The sequence below is a fragment of the Phoenix dactylifera genome, chromosome 11 (assembly GCF_051530095.1).
Source record: "Phoenix dactylifera cultivar Ajwa chromosome 11, Ajwa_hap1_PhDact_Kaust_v1.1, whole genome shotgun sequence".
NCBI lineage: Eukaryota > Viridiplantae > Streptophyta > Magnoliopsida > Arecales > Arecaceae > Phoenix > Phoenix dactylifera.
The window spans coordinates 20,078,802-20,101,269 of NC_143200.1; the positions used below are offsets into that span (position 1 = coordinate 20,078,802).

The 22,468-nt window shown below is 38.9% G+C and overlaps 2 protein-coding genes across 3 annotated transcripts; both read right to left on the reverse strand.

The window, feature by feature from the left end:
- Positions 1-3,532: 3,532 nt before the first annotated feature.
- Positions 3,533-7,381, reverse strand: LOC103711981 (aspartyl protease family protein At5g10770-like). Its single transcript, XM_008798335.6, has 2 exons — positions 7,034-7,381; positions 3,533-5,153 (listed from the first exon to the last, which is right to left on the reverse strand). The coding sequence occupies exons 1-2, from the start codon at positions 7,128-7,130 to the stop codon at positions 3,886-3,888; spliced, it is 1,365 nt and encodes a 454-aa protein (XP_008796557.3). The 5' UTR covers positions 7,131-7,381; the 3' UTR covers positions 3,533-3,885.
- Positions 7,382-9,749: 2,368 nt separating this feature from the next.
- Positions 9,750-21,627, reverse strand: LOC103712009 (protein GAMETE CELL DEFECTIVE 1, mitochondrial-like). Of its 2 annotated transcripts, XM_089926055.1 has the most exons (3): positions 20,303-21,248; positions 14,456-16,601; positions 9,750-14,220 (listed from the first exon to the last, which is right to left on the reverse strand). In XM_089926055.1, the coding sequence occupies exons 1-2, from the start codon at positions 20,485-20,487 to the stop codon at positions 16,445-16,447; spliced, it is 342 nt and encodes a 113-aa protein (XP_089782181.1). In that variant the 5' UTR covers positions 20,488-21,248; the 3' UTR covers positions 9,750-14,220; positions 14,456-16,444. The 2 variants fall into 2 exon arrangements, 1 of the variants encoding a protein (XP_089782181.1); XR_016397776.1 differs by lacking the exon at positions 14,456-16,601 and having other exon boundaries at positions 20,303-21,627.
- Positions 21,628-22,468: the final 841 nt, after the last annotated feature.

A 22,468-nucleotide genomic window follows, 5' to 3' on the forward strand; every position in this document is an offset into this window, starting at 1 on the left:
TGAGTTTTGTCATAACATTAATTTCCTATTTTGTTCCAACGTTCCATCTATTTAAAGGGTGGACGTTGAAGAATAAAGACAGAATTAATTTTGGTTTTAATTGCTCTTGAGATTGAGAGGCGTGAGACTTCTTCCTCCTTTGGTGAGACTCCAAAGGTTTCTTTCTTCCTCGGTGAGACGCCGGAAAATCCTTGAGTTTAGAATAGAGGTGAGACTCTTCTATTCAGCCCATAGTTATCTTATTACTATCAAAACCACAGCACTGTCCAGTGTTTCTTCTTTCACCCACCAACCTTCATCATGCCATAGCTTTAATCCCTTAAATGCCCAACATCACAAAGAACTTTAAGTTTTAAATCTAAATTACAGGCCTAATCCCTTTCTCTCACATCCTAACTTAAATTAACTTTGGGTCCAACCAATTTTAGTCATCATCCACAAATATTCAGCAGCCCCCAACCCCATTCTGCCCCAAATCTTCTACATCCTTTCAGTTAAGGGATTAAAATATTAGTCAAGGATTTTTGACAAGTTTCCTCTTCTGCATGACAGCAAAGGATCTCTGACTGATTCCCCTTTTGTATGATATAAATCAAAGGATTTGTGGTAGCTTTTTTCTCTTATATCTCACCAATCATGGATATTCTTGTAATAGCACTCTCTTTTTTTGTGACTACACTCATAAATCATGGGAATTTTGAATTCTTTTTCTATTTTATATAGACCCAATGTGCACAAGTATGTAAAGTGATGATAATTAGCAATACAATACACCAAATTTAACACTTTTTTTTTTTTGGTTCCAGAAGAGCGGGTGAACCACCTGCCGAGTGCAATAATAGAGAAGTTAGTACGTCAGCTTTATTAACTTTTCGGCCTTTCTTTGGGCTTATCGGTGGTGCACCTAGAAAGGGACCATTTCGTGCCTCTCAAATCTCAATATGGCATTTGTTGTGGGCTATAGCTGCTTGTGATCTCAAATAGTTGCAACAAAAGCTCATCCGAGGCTTGCAGCTTTCATGCATGGATACAACTCATATGGATGATAGTACGGTCACCATCATCAATAATTTCTGAGAGCTTTGGAATTTATACTCCACCTAGCTCAAAGGCCACATCGATGGCGTTTGGGGGACGTCAAGAATCTCCAGCTCCCACCGTCGCGAGTGCATGGGCTCCTCTCGGTGCATGGAATCCGACAAGAGTCGACGTAGACGTGATACCAATCACTTTGGACGAATGCTGCAGGGAGTCGCTCTTCATATCCTTCCGTAACGGAGTGCACTTTTGTGAAAGGTGGTAGTGGCGGCAGCGGCCCCCTTCAACCACTGGTTATTAAGAGGTTTGATGCATCACCTGCTTTATTGGCTGTTACCATGCGTATTTATACCATCTTTAAATCTTGTACACGGATGTTGGTGACGGAGGCCACTCAGACGATCCGATCGGATACATCTTTGATAGCTCGGGATAGCTGGGGCTCCACATCTGCTCGTGGAGCACTCCGATTGGTGTTTTTCACCTAGGAACCTCCACCCTTGAGTTTCCTCAAGGTCAACTTCGATGGATGCGTCCTGCAGGACGGTAGATGGGGCAGGGCAGGCTTTATGGTCAGGGGCTCCGATTTCAGGGTGCGGCTGGGGGCGGCCACTTATCTGATACATCGGTGCCAAGGATAGAGCTGAGAGCGGCCTAGTCTGACTTGTGTTATGTTCGACGTGCCTTGCAGGAGAGAGACGTCCTCTTGGAGGGTGACTCGGCGACAGTGATTGAGTAGATCCTGCAGATTTCAGATGGAGTCGGCGACTACCATCCACTTTTAAGAGATATTCGGACTACGGTTCACGATGGATTGGTGCTTACGTATTTCGAGAGGCCAATGGAACGGCGGACTGGGTAGCATCTTTTGTTGCTAACCATTCGGAGGACCACCTATAGGAGGGTGAGACGAAGTTGCTGACGACTCTCTGTGATGTGCTGTTTTTTAATTTTTTTGGTTGTATTCGTACATGTTATGTATGGTACTTACGTTTTAGTATTTAAAAAAAAAAAGAAAAAAAACTTGTACCCCAAGTACCTTTCCATGTAGGTTATCAAAACTGCATCCAATTGTGGCAAAAATCTGGTGTTCTATTTTTCTTTTTTTTCTAATTTATTATATTTTGTCAGCGCTTCCTCAATTTTGTGATGGCTAATTAGAGATTATTTTACAACTTTTTTTTATTATCCAATATTTATTCAAATATTGTTCATCCATTGTATCACCATTAAGTTCAGCGGTCCAATATGGTAGCCAAAAATTGATACAGAATACAATGGTCGTACATGGTGTGTGATCTTTAGCATTTTCTAACCATTATTTCATGCAGACCTGATTATATATAAATTATGATAGTTATATATGTATGTACGTGTGCGCGCGCGCGTGCGTGTATAGTTTGAACGGGTATTGAGCAACTAAACTTATAAAACTTGACTAACCTGATTAATTCCAATCTGATTATATATTTATATATCTTGCATCACATGACCATCCATTGCCGTGGAGTTGATATTATGTAACGATGAATGCTGGGTGGTGGCAGTTGGGTGTTGTATTTTGTTATCGCTCTTAATGGAATCGATGACACGAGAACTAATTAAATGGTAGTTTGGCAAGAGATTTTTACGCATTCCAATCAATCATAAACACTAGCATTGAAACTAATTCACAACGTCATATCAAGCTAACATCACACAAGTCCTGCCAAATTAAAAGGCTTATTTGTATGATGAAACACCCCATATCCACGTGGCACTGGTACCTCCTCAAATGAGACAAAAATAGGATGCATAGTTGATTTCAGGGTTCGTTTGGTCCATCGAAGCTTTTTTTTTTTTCTCCTAAAAATATAATTTTTGGAAAATATATTTCTAGAAAAAGAATACCTAAAAAAATTCTTTTGGCATATTTGGTTGACCATAAAAAAGTGACAGACTTTCCGAGTGCTTATATTTGGTTAGCTATCCACTTTCTTATAAAAATTATGTATAATTTTTATTATATCTTTAATAAAAATTAGGCCTTTAATGTCTTTTTAAAGCTAAAGAATTTTTTTAAGAAAAAATAAAAATAGAGTGATTTTCAATTCATATAAAAGTAATTTTTTCATGTTGACTTTTCTATAAAATGTGTGAATTATATTTCTATGAAAATACAACTTTTTCATCTCTCTCATTTGAAAACTCCAACTAAATAAGAAATATTTTATTACTTTTTCGTTGACAATACTTTCTCTCCTTCTTTTTTCACGAACCAAACGAGCCCTTAAGATTTTTTGAGACGACAGTAAGTCTACAATATATTTACAAACTTAAATGTCTAATTATTTAAGGGACTTATTAAACCAAAAATGTAAGTGATAATTTTCTTAATATATGGTCCTAAAAGTTTAAATTAGGAGTTTAATTCAACTAACGGTTGCAGAGTATCCACCATCCATTCGAGGGCTAAAAGCTGCCACATCCTTCAACCATAAATATGGGGCAAGAATAAATAAACAGCATATTCACACATGTTGGCTACGTGTCATTTTGTAATTTGTACGTAGCAGACACCTTGATTCCCGTTCCCAAAACACAAATAGTAGCCCCCTGCATGATTTGTACGTACACGTTTCTGCAATCTGATTTCGAAGACCGAATGGCTAAGATATTGGCCTGCGATACATAGTCCATCAGTTACGATCACCTTCGTCTGGAATGCCATATCCTGGTGATACTATATCCCCGTTTTGGTGCTTTAGTAAGTTCCCCTATTCTTTACAGGAAGAATAGCATATACACGCACATCTTTCTAACTATACTATTCCCTGCACCAACCCCACCATCACGGCCACGACTCCGTCACGCACACCCACCGGCGGCGAACCCAATCCTCGACCTCGCCACATCGTACGCTACCCGAAACGTCTGCTGCTGCCTGTTCCCGATGATCGCCACCCTCTCGGACGGCGCAAAAGCCAGGCACGTAGTACCGCTATCCACATCGATCATCACATTCCTCGTGGGCAGCTTCAACGTCGCACCGCCTTGGAACACCATATCCACCTCCGGCGCCACCAGCCCCTTTGCACTGCCCTTGTAGCACGTGTCCAATATCGAGTACGCCGGCGCCCGCGCACGCCCCCTAAGCGCCGCCACCACCGCCTTGCTCAACGCCGAGTAGACGTCGGGCGGTATCCGAGTAATCACAGTCCCCGAATCGATGATCGTCGGCATCTCGGTGTACGCCGACGGCGCCACCGCAATCCCCTTCCCTCCGACCGTGATGCCGGTAAGCCTGACGAAGTACAAAGAGGCATCCGACGAGCTCGAGACCATCGGGGTGTATTCATACCGCGCGGGGGGGTATGACCCGAGGGACAGATATCCGGTGGACGCCGTGGTCGGCAAGCAGTAGGAGAAGGCGTTGCCGAACTTTGGTGCTAGCTGGGATAGCAGGGATAACTTGTTGCGTGCGAGGCCGATGAGGCCGGCCGATCTGCCGAAGAGGCCCTCGTTGTCCTGGCCGCAGCCATAGACGAAGCTGGGAAAGACTCCGCCGGGGCCGAGGGAGAGGGAGTCCCTGCTGAGGTAGCCGACGGAGTAGGAGCTGTCGCCGTAGCTGGCCTGGTAGATGCAGACGTTGGACGCGGAGCAAGCGGAGGGGTTGAGGGTGGCGGACTCGAGGCCGTCGCACTCGGGGGCGGAGCAGGAGACGGGGCGGTAGGTGGCGGAGGTAGTGGGGTCGAAGATGGAGCCGACCTGCTCGTGGCAGGAGACGCGGCAGGGGGAGCACTGGAGCCAGGTGAGAGAAGATCCTGTGTCGACGAGCATGACGTAGGAGGTGGAGGGGGAGCCGAGGCCGATGCGGGTGATGTAGTTGCCGACGCCGATGGACATGCCGGAGCCGAGGGGGACGCTGGCGGCGTCAGGGTTGAGGAGGGGGGATTTCGGCCTGGGGGCGGCTTTGGTCAGCCGGGCGGCGAGGAATTCCACGCGGGAGTCGTCGTGGGAGAGGACGGTGGAGAAGGGGAGGTGGTGGAGGGTGGCGGGGGAGCAGGGGCTCCGCGGGTGGTGGAGGACGAGGTGGAGGCCGGAGCCGTTGAGATGGTGGTTGTGGTGGTGGTCCACTGTAACGCAAAGACAGCCCGTGGTAAGTTGGTTAATTAGGTGGAGTCTAAATGCGATGTGAATGTGTACAGCTGAGGCTGGGAAGTTGGTTTGGAAGTAAATGCACCCACCACGTTAAGAGGTAGTTGGAGCTAACTATAGAGTCATGCTATGAATTATGAATATAAGGACACAATGATGCATGATTCATGAGTATGCTTCCTATAATTTCTCATAAATTTTTCTAAAAGAATATTATATATATATATATTCATTTAGATTTTATATAGTAGATCTGTATGTAGGTCTCTCTCCATTTTTCTAAGAAATATATATATATATATATATAGAGAGAGAGAGAGAGAGAGGGGTTAACTAGAATTCGATTGATTCAATTTTAGCTAGATCCTACCAATCTTGATCAAACGACATGGGTCCAATTTTAATGATCTAAACTGTTGAATATCTTCTAAATTGTTTATGTATCAAAATGATTATATTACTTTATGTATATCTAGTGATAAAACATAAATAACAAAAATGATGTATATCTTTTTAACTAGTCGATATATAAGCGAAGAATTTCTAAATTATATGATTCTAAAATATAAATAACTTAAAAATTGTAGAACACATCCAACAGCTTCGATATCAATATCAAACCTCTATCATCCAATTATGATTGGTTGAAGCTAACCTAGAATCCAATCGACCATCCTCTAGTTCGCTACATATATTATGTATGTAAATATTTATGTAAGTGTTTTTGTTTTGACGGTGAGCTTGTTTAGCAGCGTGAGCACTGCTATCGCAATGTATAAATTGGCAAATCTCAATTATTAGGCTTCACAATGCAAATGTAAATTTTGCTTACAAAGGGCGAGCTACTTTAGCCACAGGGTACTATGGAAGATTTGTCAAGTTGCATGCTATCATATCATATTCAATTTTACCTTACATGGCTGGGCTTTTAATTTGTGACTTCCAAGTGGCTAGATTGTGGGACTCCGACCAATTTAACTTTGTTCTGGCCAGTCTTTCAAGCTAGGCGCAGTTATTGGTCTGAAATTACTGCGTCCAGACTTCCCCCATTGATAGCCCAATGATTCATACCGTGCAAGTAAGTAGCTCGAGTCTGAAGAGGGAATAATATCTTTTAACATGATAAGCTTACTTTATGTCAAGTCTTTGATGGCTTCCTGACCAAGCACCAGATTGCTAACTCCTGCTGACTTTGCATCTAAACAATAAAAAAAAAACCTAAAGATTTTCTCAAGAATTTTTTTTTTCAAAAAGAAAGCCACCAATTTTCCCAATAAAAAAAAGGATATGATTTTTTTTCTTACGTTGTGAATATTTTTTGATTTTCAAAAATACTACCTAAGATCCTTTCTAGCAGTGAAAATCTAATAAAATATTTTAATTGCTTCATCAAAATTTGGTCAATCCAAGAACCCAGATATAGTCTTTGAGATGATGATGTTTAAGTTGCTGCTGAGGTTACCCATTGTTTTAAGCTTTCTTTTTCCTTTTCCAACAAAGTCCACCTTTATTTAAAGTTTATCAAACAGTGGCATATTTTTTTTGATTTAATTAAAAATATATATAAAAGACTCCGTTTTTATTATATTATCAAAGGCAGATCAGAACTCTTAAACAGAGGTTAAAGAGAAGCTGGGTCACAAAAATCTCAGCTAAACCAGCTAAAATCTCATTCTTTTATAAATAAGCCAGCCAAGTATATATATATATAGAGCTTAAAGAGAACAAAAATACAAGAGACAGAGGATGAAACGGATATCAAAGAAAAATTCAGCTCCTTGTTTCAGTATCTTATAAAAAGAGACATAATTAATTCAGAAACATCAGGATATCAGAAGCATAAGATGGAGACGATTACTCTGGAATTTGGAAGAGCATGAGCTGCGGGGAACATCTCTAAGAGAAGATGCTGTTGCGAGGAGAAAAGAGAGAGCAAGAAAGAGAAGCAGCCCCATCTCCACTAGAACTTTGGAGGTGCTCTACTAGTGAGGCATTGTGAGCTCTTTATATAGAGATTCCAAGAGAGCACGGTGCACCCTCTTCGGTTGGGAACCTCAGGATAGCTTTCAGCTCTTCAAATGAATGGTGGCTGCCCCAATATATTGCTGAATATTTATTAGGATGGTGACACCTTATCAAGTTATCATAGCTTTTAACGGCTGGAAAAAGAAGACTTTAGAAAAGCCCACAAATTGATTCCTCCAACATCCCCCCTCCCCCAACTTATCGACGGCTCAGCTACTAAACGCTCTCAATTATTAAAACAAATAAATGCAACCATCTACCTCCTTTCTCTCTCTCGCTCGCTCTCTAAATACGTATCATACCTATGCGCAATGGCCCATCTTGGTCCAACTTGCTCTTGCGTGGACATCAAGTTCACCTTATAACCAACACAAGTAAATTCCAAAATAAAGTCATAGGCCCTAATTTTGAGTTTCTAACCTTTGCAGTATGCATTTTGCATAGCACAGAGCAGTATGAGTCTGGATAGCTGCTACATCATCCATTTCTGAGATAAATATCTCTTATTTATCTTGGAAAACTAAATAGATTCTATGTTGGCACGATATAAGATGCGATAGAGAAAAAAGAAAGCTGATTGTTTCTAAAATGGATGACATGAGAGCTGTCTAAACTTGCACCGTCTTTTATGGTGCAAAACACATCTTTGGTCTCTAAATTTTAGAGATGCATAGGGCAACTATTACAACCACTTATTAGGCGGGGAGGTGTGACCACTGTGGTGCTGATGAGTACCCTAGTACAATCTTTTAATTTTTTTAGGTGTACTCATACTCGACATGTATGACACATCCGCTTCAGCAAAAAATATATATATATATATATATATATCCAAGTACATTTTATGTACTACATAACTAAAAAAGCATGCATCAACATCATCATAATTAGTTATCAGCACAATACAGTTATGAAATGGAGCCCCACGGCATGCATCTATAGCTGTGGCATATCATAATTTTAACAAAATACGTGGTTAATGTTCATCAAAACAAGTGGATCATATGGCTAATCAATAGGAAAGCGAAGGGCCACCTACCATGTGATATGTTGGCACAACCAGACACCGGTGGACGCCACACACTAATGTCTGAAGTGATGATGAAACATTTGTAGACAAATAATGGACAAGGATTGATAATGAGGTAAAGGGTTGTCCAAAATTCACGACAAAATGTAAGCATTCTCGATCATTTTAGACAAAGCAGTCGGCAAATTTGGAAGTGCAAGGATTGATAATGAGTCGATACTTCACTCAATTTGGAAGTGCTTAAAATTTGAACCGTCTGCAATTTATATCTGCAAACTAAATCTGTTTATTACTGTTGCTCTTCGCGTGATCTTCTTCCTGATTGCTTGCTTGCTTGTTTATAATTCACCACCTTGAATGGGTTGGTCCCAGAAGCTGACTAGGTTTTGAAGAGTATCTCAATGATTCGTAATTATATATACAATTTGTTGGATTCTTAACAAGTTTTATCATCTAAAGAGAACAATTAAAATATTAAAAGTGTTATCCAAAAAGAAAATTTTAGATTGGCTGACCAAGTAGTTAGGTCAAATTGAAGCCACCTTAGTAAAAATGGTAGAAGAAACAACTGGTCACTTAAACGAGTGTTTTCTCAGTAATTAACCACTTTCTATCAAAACATTTCATGTAAGCATTTGGTAATAAATCACTGTTTTCAGAAACTGACCCAACCGAACTGACCGGTTTCACTGGTTATCACAAGAACACATCGAACAGTAGTTTGTTAAATATATAAATCTTTCATGAAGTGCTGCCCAAATTTCACTACCATCTAATAACAGCCAGAAGATATAAACAAAAAGGGGCGCAGTCACTCTGTTCAGAAGAATTAAGCCACAAAAATAGTTTCCATTAGAAAACAAGTAAGTTACCATGCTATCAGTCACTGTCCATCAAAAATTTTCAAGCTTGAGCATTTTTTAATTATACAAATGCTTCCTATAGACAACCTTTCCATGAATGGAATCCCAACGCTAATCTGATGCTAAAGTTTTGTAAAGAAAAGCATACAAGAAAAGTCATAGTTATGATGAAGGAATATTGGATGTCCAAGCAATCACCAATCAAAGAATATAGTTAGTTATCCATCACTTATTGGAGTGGCTATAAAGGTCAGTGGTTGGTAGTCAGAAGCACTCCATGCTCGCAGGTAGATGATTGGAACCATGATATCGGAAGCATGCGTAGATATCACTCCGGGCGATGCGTCATCAAAATTGCAAGAAATGAGGGAAGGATCGATTGAATCAGAAGATGGAGATGAATGATTTAGATAATAGTTAATGCTCTAGATGTTCTAAATTAACAGTTACGATTGTGAAATGATTTAGCATACACACATGGCTACGTTCGGATCATAGGCAAATGACTAGCAGTTCAATTCCTGAAGCCAATGATTGATTTTTGTGCTGCATGCATATAGTCTAATTAAACTAAAAATATGGTCCAAATTCATGTCAGTGTCTCTTTCTTAAATGGATTCTTACTGGTAGCACAGCCACAAGATTCTTATGAGAGAGAGAGAGAGAGAGAGAGAGAGAGAGAGAGAGAGAGAGAGAGAGAGAGTTGTAATCTTCACAAAAGGAACTTCAGCATTCCACCAAGTGATGATTTGATATCCATTTCCCATGTCATGTGAAGCCAGATTGGCCCAATGTCAAGTGAGGCCAGAGACTCTCAGGCATCTATCACCGAGAAGGGCCACGAAGAATTTTGGAGATAGTAGCTTTAGCAAGCAAAGTGTCAGCACTTCACCTTTATCTCACATGTCCCCAAAAACTATTCCTCAGAATCAGTCCATATATTTTTCTTGCACTGTAAGAGAACAAAAATCTTTTGAAAAAAAGAGCATCATAGACGGCTTCATAGTGCTCAGAGTACAATGTGGGCCAAGTTTGGTTCGCTATGGTGATGGTCTTGGTAATGGATCTTGCACATATGATTGTCTTATTTTATAACCTCCAGTTCAAGTAAAGGCATAAAAAGGTAAAATGAAGTCATAGTCATCTTGATTGAAGTCTCAAATTGGTTTCTTTTCAACTTGGAGAAATATGGAAATGAAGGGGTTGTGTAAGAGTATTGCAAAGAGCAGCCATGATTTTGGGTAATGTTCTGATGGGTCTAGCAGGAGAACAAATCCTCGTTTATTAACATTCACCAGAGATGAATTTAACTACTGATATAAATGGCGGCTAAGAGAAAAACAAAGCTAATATTATGGAATGTAACTTGAGTGGCAACAGAAAGGGAAGAGAAGAAGAAGAAGAAGAAGAAGACTGCAACAAAAATGGCAGCGAAGAGATAGACCATGGGAAGCTGAAAAGAATGAATGAAGCAAGTTTGTTTTTGTGACTGCAAACAAGTCTAATGGGACCCTCCCTCTTTGTCCTGTCACTGTAAGAAGACAGCCAGGTCTACTTCAATCTCCATAATGCTAGGCGAAAAAGCCAACCTACCACGTCTTCAGCCTACACAGAGTGGAGCCACAATCTATCAAAGAAACGTCCTTTTTTTTTAATTCTGAATCAAGGGGACCTCTATTGGGAGTTGGAATATTATTATTATCAGTTCTGCTATCATATGAATGGGCTTCTTTGGAGTTGGTTCTAAGGTCCCCTCAAGCCACTGGCTAAATCCAATCAGGTCCTGAATTCAACCACATCTTCGCTCGCAATGTAGCTGATCCAGACATTGCAACCTCTACTTCCATGACCTGCAGGGGCCCAAATGCTGAGTATAAAATCTTGAGCTACTGCGAACAGAAGATGAGGACAAAGGATGATGAGTTTAAGTACAGAATCTCGAGTTACTACGAATAGATGACAAATGCAAGTTGGAATTCGTTGTCATCATTGAAGTGCAATGTAAAGGCACTTTGTTTAATTAGATGGCCTGCTGCTGCTTAATTGCAGAGCATCATTGTCATAATACGATATTATTCAATGAGTAAGAATGAGATTACATGAATACCAGGGTGACTCCCGGATTCATCTGTTGGAAAACTACTATTGCTTAGAAATTGCTATATCATTATTTTATAAAAAAATAATTTACTAAAATAAATTCAGAAGATTGAAAAGAGCTTGCCTGGATCGAGGCATATGGTTTGCAGCAATCTCAGCTTTTACATGCAAGTTTGCAGCGATCTCGTCCCTAAGGTACAACAATCCAGCTCAGCTCATAAGAAAGAAAAAATAGAAAGCAGAAAGTTGAAGAGCGGAAAAACTCTGTCAGTGGAAGAAATTCTTCGAATGATAGAGTACGAGAGAGAGAGAGTGGATTGGATTAGAATTAATCTCGAAGGAATCTATTTATAGACTCTATCCAAAAACCGAAGAGATGCAATGGTTCCAAAGATATATAATGTTTCAGAAATACCGTATCTTTTTGGAAGCTAATGTTTTCTTCTGAAGCGTCACAACTAAAAGTATTTTAAAACATTTAAAACAACTAAAAGTTAAGGGATAAAAAATTAATTTATTTTTTAAAATTAAAACTCCAACATCATCCACTACCCTGAGCACTTTGTAGAGCCTTTCCCAAGCCAAAGGATTATGTTCATATGAGAGTAGCTCTCTGATTTCTATTTACTAGCCTGAGCTTGGAATTTGGCACAATCCTGAGACGACTGACAGTATCTTTGTCAAGCCTTTCCAAACCAAAGGTGCAGTCCACAGCCAGCCCAATTTTAGCGGCACAGAGGTAAGACGAAAAAAAAACTTGGAAACGCTGAGAGGATTACACCATAGCTCGGTTCCATGGAACAGAGTTCTACATTTGGAGGCTCAACCCCTTGGGAATCTAGCTCTTTCCATGATACAGCCTCGGCCATGACTTTATGCCCACGATCTTCCAACAAAATGGAGATTTTCTTGTTCCTTCCCTTCTTACCCAAGCGCTGCTCTGATCCACAGACAATAAAATATTTCCAACGCAGACACCAAGCATTATCTTCCACTGCTTTCTAAATCGATCGCCATTGCTTGCTGAGTCTACCCAAACCATTTATTGCACGTCGACACGCAATTGCGTAGTGACAAAGTTGATGGCTTATCATGGCACATTGAGGATCACTTTTTGTCCAAGACAGCCAAAAACCTTAAAAGGACGTTTTTGGTATGAGGTGATCATCCCTAAATGGAACAAAAATAATATGAATGGAGATGATAAAATCACTGCATTTGGTTGCACCGTAGTGATCCTACGTGATAATAATCCCAAATCATTTTCATTTCTCAAATCACCATCCAACTCAGTGATAGAAAACTTATCCTTAAGATCGAGTATACAAGATCATCCTAGCACAGTGATCTTGGATTGAAGTTTGGAGATAAAAATATCCCTCAATTCAATAGAAAAATGAGTATATTAATATACTATATCAATATTATATATGTAATATTATACTAATATTACATTTATTGTATTATAATGAACTATTATTTTCATATTAATATTCAATTAGAATTTTAAATTATAAAAAATATATTATTGTACTTGGTATTTATATTACAATATTATTTAATATGTGAGTTCTATTTACCTTATTTTTCTAATCAAAATAAATATTAGTAATAAAATAATAACATATTATAAATGTAAATATGAATTCTATAATAATAGTTAATATTTTTTAGAGGATTAATAAATATATTTTTATATAATATATTAACAATTAATGTATCAATAAATATATAAATAATTTATTGTTAACGTATTTTATGTGATTAAATATATTTTATAAAATATATTTGAGATAGTTTTGGTATTTTATGGTCAATGATCTTGAATTCTCATGGAATATCAAATAGGTTATTTGTGGATATCTAGGGATCTTTAATCATTTGAATATAGTCTACCAAACACATGATCTTAAATCATCAGAGATTAGATTACTCCAAGATAAGGATCATCAGTAATCCAAAATCACTTTAATGATCTCATGTGGCTCACCAAACGCCATCTAAGGGTTAGCTATGATAAAACAAGTTATGGTAGATGTGTGACAAAGTTCAATTCAGATAAGACCACAAATGAAATCACCAAAAAGAACTGAGAAAGATCATCTTAGGTTCTCATAAATATAATGGGCTCAGAATTGTCTTGGAAGGCAGGAAGGAGGATACCTTTAAACAACAAATGGTACAATTAGCATTGAATTGACAGAAGATGAAGATATGCAGTTTTAAAACCAACCCAAAATGAGGGAAATGGTTGTCAAGTTAATAAAAATAAAATTAAGCTCACCCCTAAGGCTATGTATTTTTCAGCAAAAGAACAGTTAATTGTCCAAAATATGGCATTTCAATTAAATTTTTTAATGTGACTCACAAGTGGTAAGTACAGCAAATTTATTTTGAAACAAACTACAACAACAACTGGGCATGAATGTTCTTCCCTCTGGAGACATAAACTGCTTAATTGATTTAGAGAGCAAGAATTAAATGACTGAGGTTGATATTACAGTCAACCTACAGTCAGCATAAGATTTCCATCAAATAGCATTAAAATTTGACTTACATTATCAGATGCAAGTTGGAAAACTCTGCAGCACGACATGCCCCTCAAAATAACCTAAAGTTTCGCCCTAAGAGTGAAGCTTTTCCTCCCATATCTAATTATAGTATATATAGACCTTCCAAGAGGTCGTGTTAAAACAGGTTTGCAGGCATACAACTCAGGCGTGTGTGCTTCTGGAAACTTTTATCTCAAGAAAATTGCAGCAATAGTGGCATCCCTTACCAAGTAAGAACTTGTCATAGTTATTTAAAAGGAGGAATAATTCTCCTCCGGTGCTTTGGAGTCTCCATCTTCACATACATTTTTTCCAAATCATTCAATGCGCGACTTGATCCATCAGGCAAGCTCACAAACTTCCAGCCGCCGCCACCTCTGCGTTTTCCACGAGCACCCAGCTTTTCTATAGTAAAACTTCATCCTTCTGATGGTCGCCTCCTGCTATATTTGTGGCATATCACATCCCCAGCCACCTGGAGAAAGAAGAGGAAAAGATGAAAAGGTTTTACAGAGAGCAGGAGGTTCAGAACAACTGAAAAGGAACCAATAGATAGCAGAGTATGGTTTGCCAGTTCTTGAGTGGCAAGCTTGGTCCAATATTAGCCTATCAAGAGAATATGCCTCCATTTTCCAACCACAACCAAAAGTTGGTATTCAGAAAATAACACAGAGAGAGAACACCCAAGTAGTATCCTCTGAAGTTATTACCTTCAAACTTTTCATTTTGCACCAACAGTTAAAACCTAATAAAACATAATATATACTATGTAATAGAAGTACAGATTGAAACATTGGTCCTACTACACATGTTTCTGGATCCCTCTTTAGAGTATATACAGATAGCATGCCCAAATCCATCAAATATAAACTAAAATCATACTGGCTAGTGTCACTACAAGTCCTTGCTTTGCAAAGAGGATCGCTGGCCCCATTCAAACACAATCACACATATTAACAGCAGTCAACTTAGAACTAGAGTCACTAGACCCGCCTTTTATATTCTACGTAAATGGAAGAAGTGGCATCAGAACTCTGTCCGCTGCACAATATTGTCTTAAAGTGATAGAGGCGATGCTGAATGCTTCTTGAAATTAATATACAATACATCAAGAAGTTAAACCGGTTGTAAGAAACTATTTAAGAAAATAACGAAGGAAATATTTCCAAACACTAGAAATGATGGCTATGATAGGAGCCAAGAAAGCAGCACAAAGTCCTTCCTAATCGTTAACAAGATGATAACAATAGACGGAACCGAAGGCATCATAACCAGGTCAAGATTTAGTGTCTTTTCTGAATGGTACTTCGATTAAAACCTTGGTCATATCCTTCCACACCTCTGACAACATATTATATGAAGTTTACATCCTCCATAATCATCATTTCATTTGGAGGTGGCATCTAAGCCAAAAGCAAAGAAGCATTCTCACAGAAAATGGGATCAAGAGCGTTAGCATTGGCAAAAGAGACCAAAAAAAGTCGAAACTGGAAAAATAAAGCCCAAAGGACTCAACCTCTACTAAAAGAATAAGAGAATTTCCTATCTAAGATAGTCCCCATTTTTTGCAAGCACTTCCCACCACAAATAGCCATCCTTACAAAAGCCAGGATCTTAGAAGGTGCTGTTGGGTCTCACAAGGCCAGTGCTTCTAATGTTAGCAGGAAAGAATTCCCAAAATGGAACTAAATTAGCAAATGATCCCAGCGAAATCATAGAGATCAAAATTAAGCAACAAGCTTCTTTAAGTTTCTCTACGTGCAAGCCTAATAATAGGAAGGTATATACCATTCATCCTTCCAACCACAACCACTAGTCTATTACTGGAAATTGTCAAACAAAAGTAGAACAAGCAGGAGATAAGTCACCTAGAAGGAAATCATAGAAGGGTTGCAATGAACAACTACATTAGCATCCCATTCCATATCCTACTAAAGGTAGGGTGGCAATCTATGACCTGCTCCATCAACCCGACACATATCTGACCTGCATTAAACAAGTCCCAGTTTATGATAAACAGGTTAAAAAGGTCGACTATCTCAACCTATTTGTTAAACAGATTGGGTTTGGATTCATGGTTTCGACCCGTTTAAACCACATAAACCCATTTATTTATATTCAGGTGTAGAATGGGAGCCGTGCTACGAGGTGTCTAGGCATTTCAAGTCACCAATCTTGCTCCCAGAGCTTCAAGCAATAAGATAAAAGCACATAATTGCATACTTCTTCAAACAAATCTACAGCCATCCATATCCCATCCCATCCCTTTTTGTTAGCAACAGGAGAACCCGCTCTTGAAACCACCGACCCTAGTTCCCTCTCCCTTCTCTCTTTATACCATTTTCCTCCCCAAAATCCCTTCTCTCCACTCTCCCACTCCAAGATCACAAAGGTGAAGGCTCCTCAAGTCTTAGCCCATCACCTGCTTCGATGACCAGAGCCACTCCAATGCCACCAATTCGGTCCTTGACCTCGGCCGCTCCCACCATCACCACTGGTGCAGTCAATCAATTCTCTCTCTCTCTCTCTCTCTTTCTCTCTCTCTCTCTCTCTCTCTCTCTCTCTCTGTGTGTGTGCGCTTGATCTAAATGTTGTCTTCGTTCTTGATCTTGTTCTTGATTTTCTTTCAAAGATTTCAGCTATTAGATCACAAAATTTTGTTCAAAGATTTAATCTTTTTTGGCCCTATTTCCTCAATTTCATGCTGAAAGCACTGAAGAAATCAATGCCAAAGACCGGGAGAGTGATGAAGCCCCCAAAGGTATTGGCCAGGACTGTGGCATTTGGAGATCCAGAAGTAGCAAAAGAGCACAAAGTCGCTGATAAGGAAGCTGCTCATCTTTGATCAAGAAGATGCTACGAGAAAAAATGCAAAATGTTAGAAGAACAGAGCAAATCCTTTTCTTTGTTTATCATTCTTTGTTCAAAGAAAAAATAAATTTGTAATTTGAAATAAAACTTATGACATTGTTTTTGAATGATTTCGTTGTAATATCTAGGTTAACATGCTTAAATTTGCGACCTGAAATTACACTCATGTTCTAAGACTAGTTTTTCTTCTGATTTTGAGAGTTTTTTTCATGATTTGGCTGTAATATCAAACAAGTTACTTGTGTTAACCCTTTTACATATCAAAATGGGTTACTCATGTTAATGTGGTTAACAGTTCATCACAGACCTGATTTAAATTATCTGTTTATCAAATAGGTTAAGCAAGCAGGTTGGGTTACCTATTTACTAAACAAACCGCGTAAGTTTCAAACCCTGACATGTTTAATAAATGTCAGGCTCGGGTTGACAATTTTTCATCCCAATCTATATTTGACATGATCTATATCTAATCCGACCTGACCTGATTGCTACACTAGTACAAGGTTATCAAACTACTTAGGCCATCCAAAGCAAGAGACATCCTACTAGATGGACAAAGCAAAATTCCTATACAACCAGGCCCTTATATAAAATATATTTTGATTATATAAATATTATTATTTATATTCCTAAATATGTATTCCAAAGTTTCCAAACAACAAAATATGAAACTTGAAAAATTAACATTTACAAAAACAATAAAACACATGTCCACAAAAAATAATATGCCCAAGCACCTAAGCATAAGAGCCATCCTATACACCATTGCTTTTGACAACACTAGCCCAATGTATCCAGACTCACTTAAGACATTGATCATTAGGGGTGTCGGCAGCTTGGGCTCTGATCAGGGTCGGCCATATTTGTAACAAAACCCAAAATATGCTTGCTAGATCCAAACTCAAATCCAAATCCAATTGAAACTCTATACTATCACCAATATTGGACTCAAAAAAGGTTGGATAGTGGATCAGGTTTTGGCTAGAAATTGGGTATTTGACAACTTACCATGCTACATTTTTGGACAATTTTCTCAAATTATTTAATAAATCAAAATGCAACCTCATGAACTATGAAATATGAAAAAATAGTGATATAAAAATATAAAAAAATTTATCTAAAAGAGAGCATCTATTCAACTACTATTTTTGTTACCAAAACATCCATACTTAAAAAAAATAAAATTATGAAAAGATCCTACGACAATCAAGCTTGGTATAAATATTAAACCATAATAAATATATTGCAAAAAGACTACCATACGTGACATTAGCTAGGAATTTGGTGGAACAAGATGAGTTACAGTCTCACTATATCCTATTTGATTTTTCCTTGTATGATTAAAAATCAAAATGATAGATACACATATAGACATATATGTATACAATCTATACATATCTGTGCAAGTGTATATATATATGTATGCAAATAGTCAGGTTGGGTTTTGGTATTTTGGGGTATGGATTTACCTAAACCCAAATCCAACCAAATAAGAAGTCAGGTCTAATTTCAAAATCCGAACATAGCCCACTTATTTTTCATACCCAAACCCTATGTTTCGGGCCGGTTTTGGATCGGGTTAGAGGTTATCAACCTCCATAAACAATCCCAATGATCATAGTGATCAGAAGCAAGTCCAAGTTTTACTCAACTTCTTCCTCTTCACACAAGTCTCTTTTCAATATAAAGAACACGCCCTCAACCCTCTGGCCTCCCAATACTAACAGTTGCTCATTTTAGGCTCTAAGTTGGATGCTGAAATAGAAGGTCTAACAAAGCAGGAGACCAAGGTCATCTCTCTGCAACAATGCCAATCAAAATCAAATTCTGAAACCCTCCTGTATATCACAATCCATCTTTCATAAACTCTACTAGCATCCTTCTAAATTATAAATATCAGATTAGTGTAGTCCACCTCCCACATCAATGTATACAACTTTATTTGCAATATGACATAAAATATAATTTTGATTGTGTGATCTTCGTAGCATTTCTATAAAAGAGCCTAATGAATCTCCACGAAGTCCCTCATAACTAACCACCTTCAACCTTTAATGTATACAGTATCCGAAGCAACCAAATATATGCCCTGATAAGTTTATGGAACATAACATGACCGCTGCCTTTAAGCTAGAACAGGACAGCATTATGTGCTTCAAAATAGGCATATAATAAACTGAAATGTTGGTTAACACAGCTTTAATAGGAGAGAAATATGCACACGACAAACTAAAATGTTGATCAATACAACCCTGATAAGATCTAAGAAGTTCGCATTCAACTAGATGGTCTCCAGTCAATGCTCTCCTCCATAAATTCTCACCATGTCTTAGCCAGGTAGCTTTCTTCCCCATCTAGAGCCCTACATCATTTTGGATGAAACAATTAGACCAATGCGATACTTCGTGACTAACTATTTCTTTTGCCTAATAAATACCAACCATCATGGATGGGTTTAGAAATGTTTGGTAGCTTCATCAATAATCTTGACGCCTTGAAGCAAAAGTTAGATGAATTGTGACTATTTACAAATCATTAGCGGAATTTATGCTTTACAAGGTTCTTCATTGCATTCCATTTTGCAACATTTCCTTCCTAAAAGGCCTTGCATGGGTCTTTACCACATGAATGCATTCCTTCTTCATAGTTGAAATAATATGTACCTTCCATCCTTCCTAAGTATGATGTTATTAAATCAATTATCCATACCAAAAAGGCAAATAAGAGATTTGAAAATTAACTTCTTGTAAATCTCAATTAACCCCTTTCATGTATGGATGTTAATGACCCAGTAAACAATTCTACCAAGAAAGTCAGCTTATATCTTTTTTTAAAACCAAAAAAGATCACCATTCAGGCCAAATAATTCAATCATGTTGTTAATGTAGTGTGTTCAAATTTCAGCCCTACAATTACAAAGATGGAAGATACAGTTGATCTATAGTGGCTACTAGAATGTAGACAGGCCAGCTTATGAATCAAAGCAGCTTCTTTAGGCAAAAAAAAAATCAAACATCTTATGAATAGAGATACTCTTAAGTAATTTGTTTTCTTATCCTTCTAACCCATCATAACCCATAATGTTCATTCTTCATATGTCAAGAACATCCATGCTAAAGTTCTTCATAGGTGAGCCACTAGTCTAGAATAACCAATTAATTGAATATCAGTTCCTACTTCAGCGGATAGTGCTTGAAAGTTTATGATTGGATTCTACGTCGTGCCATCCTACTTGCATAAGTTCAACTAGAACCAATAATTCCACCTGATGACAAGCGAACTCACTTCATAACTGTCATTACAATCCTTTTTTGTCAAATATATTTTTTTTAAAAAATGTCACATTACATTAACATCCATCCAGTTTTATAGTTTATGAAGCCACATATTCAGTGATTGACAGCAGCACCTAATATAAGAGCAAGACAAGTTCCCAACTGCATTTCTGTTTAGTCTTACTGATCTAAAACCAAAATGACCATAAAGCATATGGCAAGTGCTCGCACACATAATCGTCATTTTCATCTCAGAACAAGCCACCAATACACCCACTTGGTGAGCTCGCCAAAAGGTAATCTTTCAACCAAAGCAAAAGATCAAGATTTTATAGTGATAGCAGGAAAACTTAAGCTCAAATCATGCAGCTCAAGAAAACTAACCAAAAAGTATGATTTTTTCAGGCTTACTCTGGAAAGTTATCAAGCAAGATCTCAACTAAGTCATCCAGAAGCCGGTCTAGCTTCTTCTCCTCCTCCTCCACCATCTCCTTCAACCACAGGATGGCATGCACGCTCTGCCTCATAACTCGGTAGTCCTTCGCCAGCCGTTCCACCGTGTACACCTCTGGATTCTCCTTATGAAGCCGGTACATCTCCGCCTTCTCCGAGTCCTTGAGATAAGCCCCCCTCGTCCCGGGCTCCTTCACTTGTTTCCGAAGTTAATAGGTCTTCATCATCCTATCCCCCACCCATCCACGAATGCCTTGTTGTCCCGCTTATCCTTTTCTACCGCCCGCAAGATCTCATCTTCCTCATCCATCGCCCTAGCCGCCGCCTTAAGCTCGCTCCCGGGAGCGACATGGCGGCCGACGGCCTCGCCATCGAAGTGCTCCTTGGTCAGGCCCGTGGACCAGGAGGAGACCTCGCCCCAATCGAGCCCGGGAATCGGTTCTCCTCCTCCATCGCTGGGGCCGCCGTCTGATCGGGATTGTCCCAGGCGTTCTCCCAGGCATCGTCCTTCCCTCCGCCTTCGCCTTCGCCTCCGCCGCCCCAGCCGCCGGAGGAGGCGGAGTAAAGTCGGGCGAGGGAGGCCCTAATTCCGCTGACAAGGGTACTGGTGATCGGAAACCCTACAGGCGGCGGCGGCGGCCGCGCGTAAGAGGGAAGGTGGGGGGGCGGAGGAAAGGGAAGGGAGTCGGCGAGGGAGGCGGCGGTGGAGGAGGGTTCGGATCGTCGTCAACATTGCCGGCTTTTTTCTCGCCGCGAGGAGGGAAGCATGTCTTTACTGGGATTCTTCCTCCATGGGAGGGACGAATTCGAAGCTTGGAGCTCTTCTTCGGTGCGTCCGGGGCTTTCTCACTAGGTTTCATGGCCGTTTCGTCCCTCCCATGGTGCCCCGCTCATTTGATATTGAATTATTTAAATACATATAGAGCAATGGGGTGAGCCACTATTAGACTGGCCCACTGGATCTGATTCATCTAATAATTAAACCTATCATTGAAGAACCGCATATCTATAATTAGTAAAAAAAATTATTACATGGTGCGCACAATCATACTAGTGCATGTCACCAATCACCTAGGTGTATTGCTATATGCTTCTTCTGAGATGAGCACGGGATGAATAGAATATATTCTAATATTTCAGTAATAGATTACATAAACCAGTATAGCCGTATATATAATGCATAATAATTTCTCTGTCTAGTGTGGTCCACTGCTATATAGTGTATGCGGTATAGGATATAATTTAAGACGAAGGAGCATTACCCTTGTTAACAAAAAGTTGCATCCATAGTTGCCTATCTTGATAACTTGTAGTTACAATATATAATACTAATATTAATATAATGATAATATTAATAATATGAAGATAATTGCAATATCATATAATACTGGTATTTATATATAATATATAGTAATAATAGTAATATAATCTATAGCATTGCGTCATATAATATATAGTATATTCTTAGAATATATATTAACATAATTTTATATCCAAAATATATGCTATATAAGAATATCTATTTTCATTATTACTCAAACATGTACCCGATATTAAGGAAAATAACACCTAAGCCTTTTTTCTTGAATGGAAAACCTATGTCCCAATGAATTAGCAAACATATAAATTGGCTAAAACAAAAATGCATATTGCCACTTGTTATTACGTTGAACCAAACATGGTTTTTCGATTTGGTTATTTCATAATTCAAATAAGAGAGGTTGTCTCATTTACCATGAAGCTGCTGACTCTGTTAAGAACAAAGGATTCTCGCAAATAACAGAAGCCCAATCTATTCTGGTCTGCATCTTATGGAAAGCTAGAAATGAAGAAATTTTCCAAGACAAGATGATGGTTCTATTCACCTCAATGGTGCCGGCACTGTCTTTGGAATCAGAAATGAGGAGGACCAAGTTCTTCTTGCTGCATCCTTTCCTGTGTTCAGGACTTCAGTTCCCATTGCCGAACTTATAGCTGCTTGGGTTGGGCTAAAATCGGCAACTACAAGCTTCCAACGTGACGGAATTCTTTGAGATGGAGACTTAATGACTGTGGTGGCATTGAGTCTATTTGCTCCTCAATGCTTAAACTTCTCCGGCCGCCATATTCTGCGTGACGCCAAGC

What these genes read in the sequence shown, in the direction of transcription:
- LOC103711981 (XM_008798335.6), bottom strand. Translation starts at nt 7,130, where the DNA reads ATGGGGCTGCTTCTCTTTCTTGCTCTCTCTTTTCTCCTCGCAACAGCA. An exon ending in ATGCTCTTCCAAATTCCAGA is followed by an intron (nt 5,154 to 7,033) that starts GTAATCGTCTCC and finishes TTTGCGTTACAG; the next exon opens with TGGACCACCACCACAACCAC.
- LOC103712009 (XM_089926055.1), bottom strand. Translation starts at nt 20,487, where the DNA reads ATGTACCGGCTTCATAAGGAGAATCCAGAGGTGTACACGGTGGAACGG. An exon ending in TTGCTTGATAACTTTCCAGA is followed by an intron (nt 16,602 to 20,302) that starts GTAAGCCTGAAA and finishes TTTTTCTCGTAG; the next exon opens with CATCTTCTTGATCAAAGATG.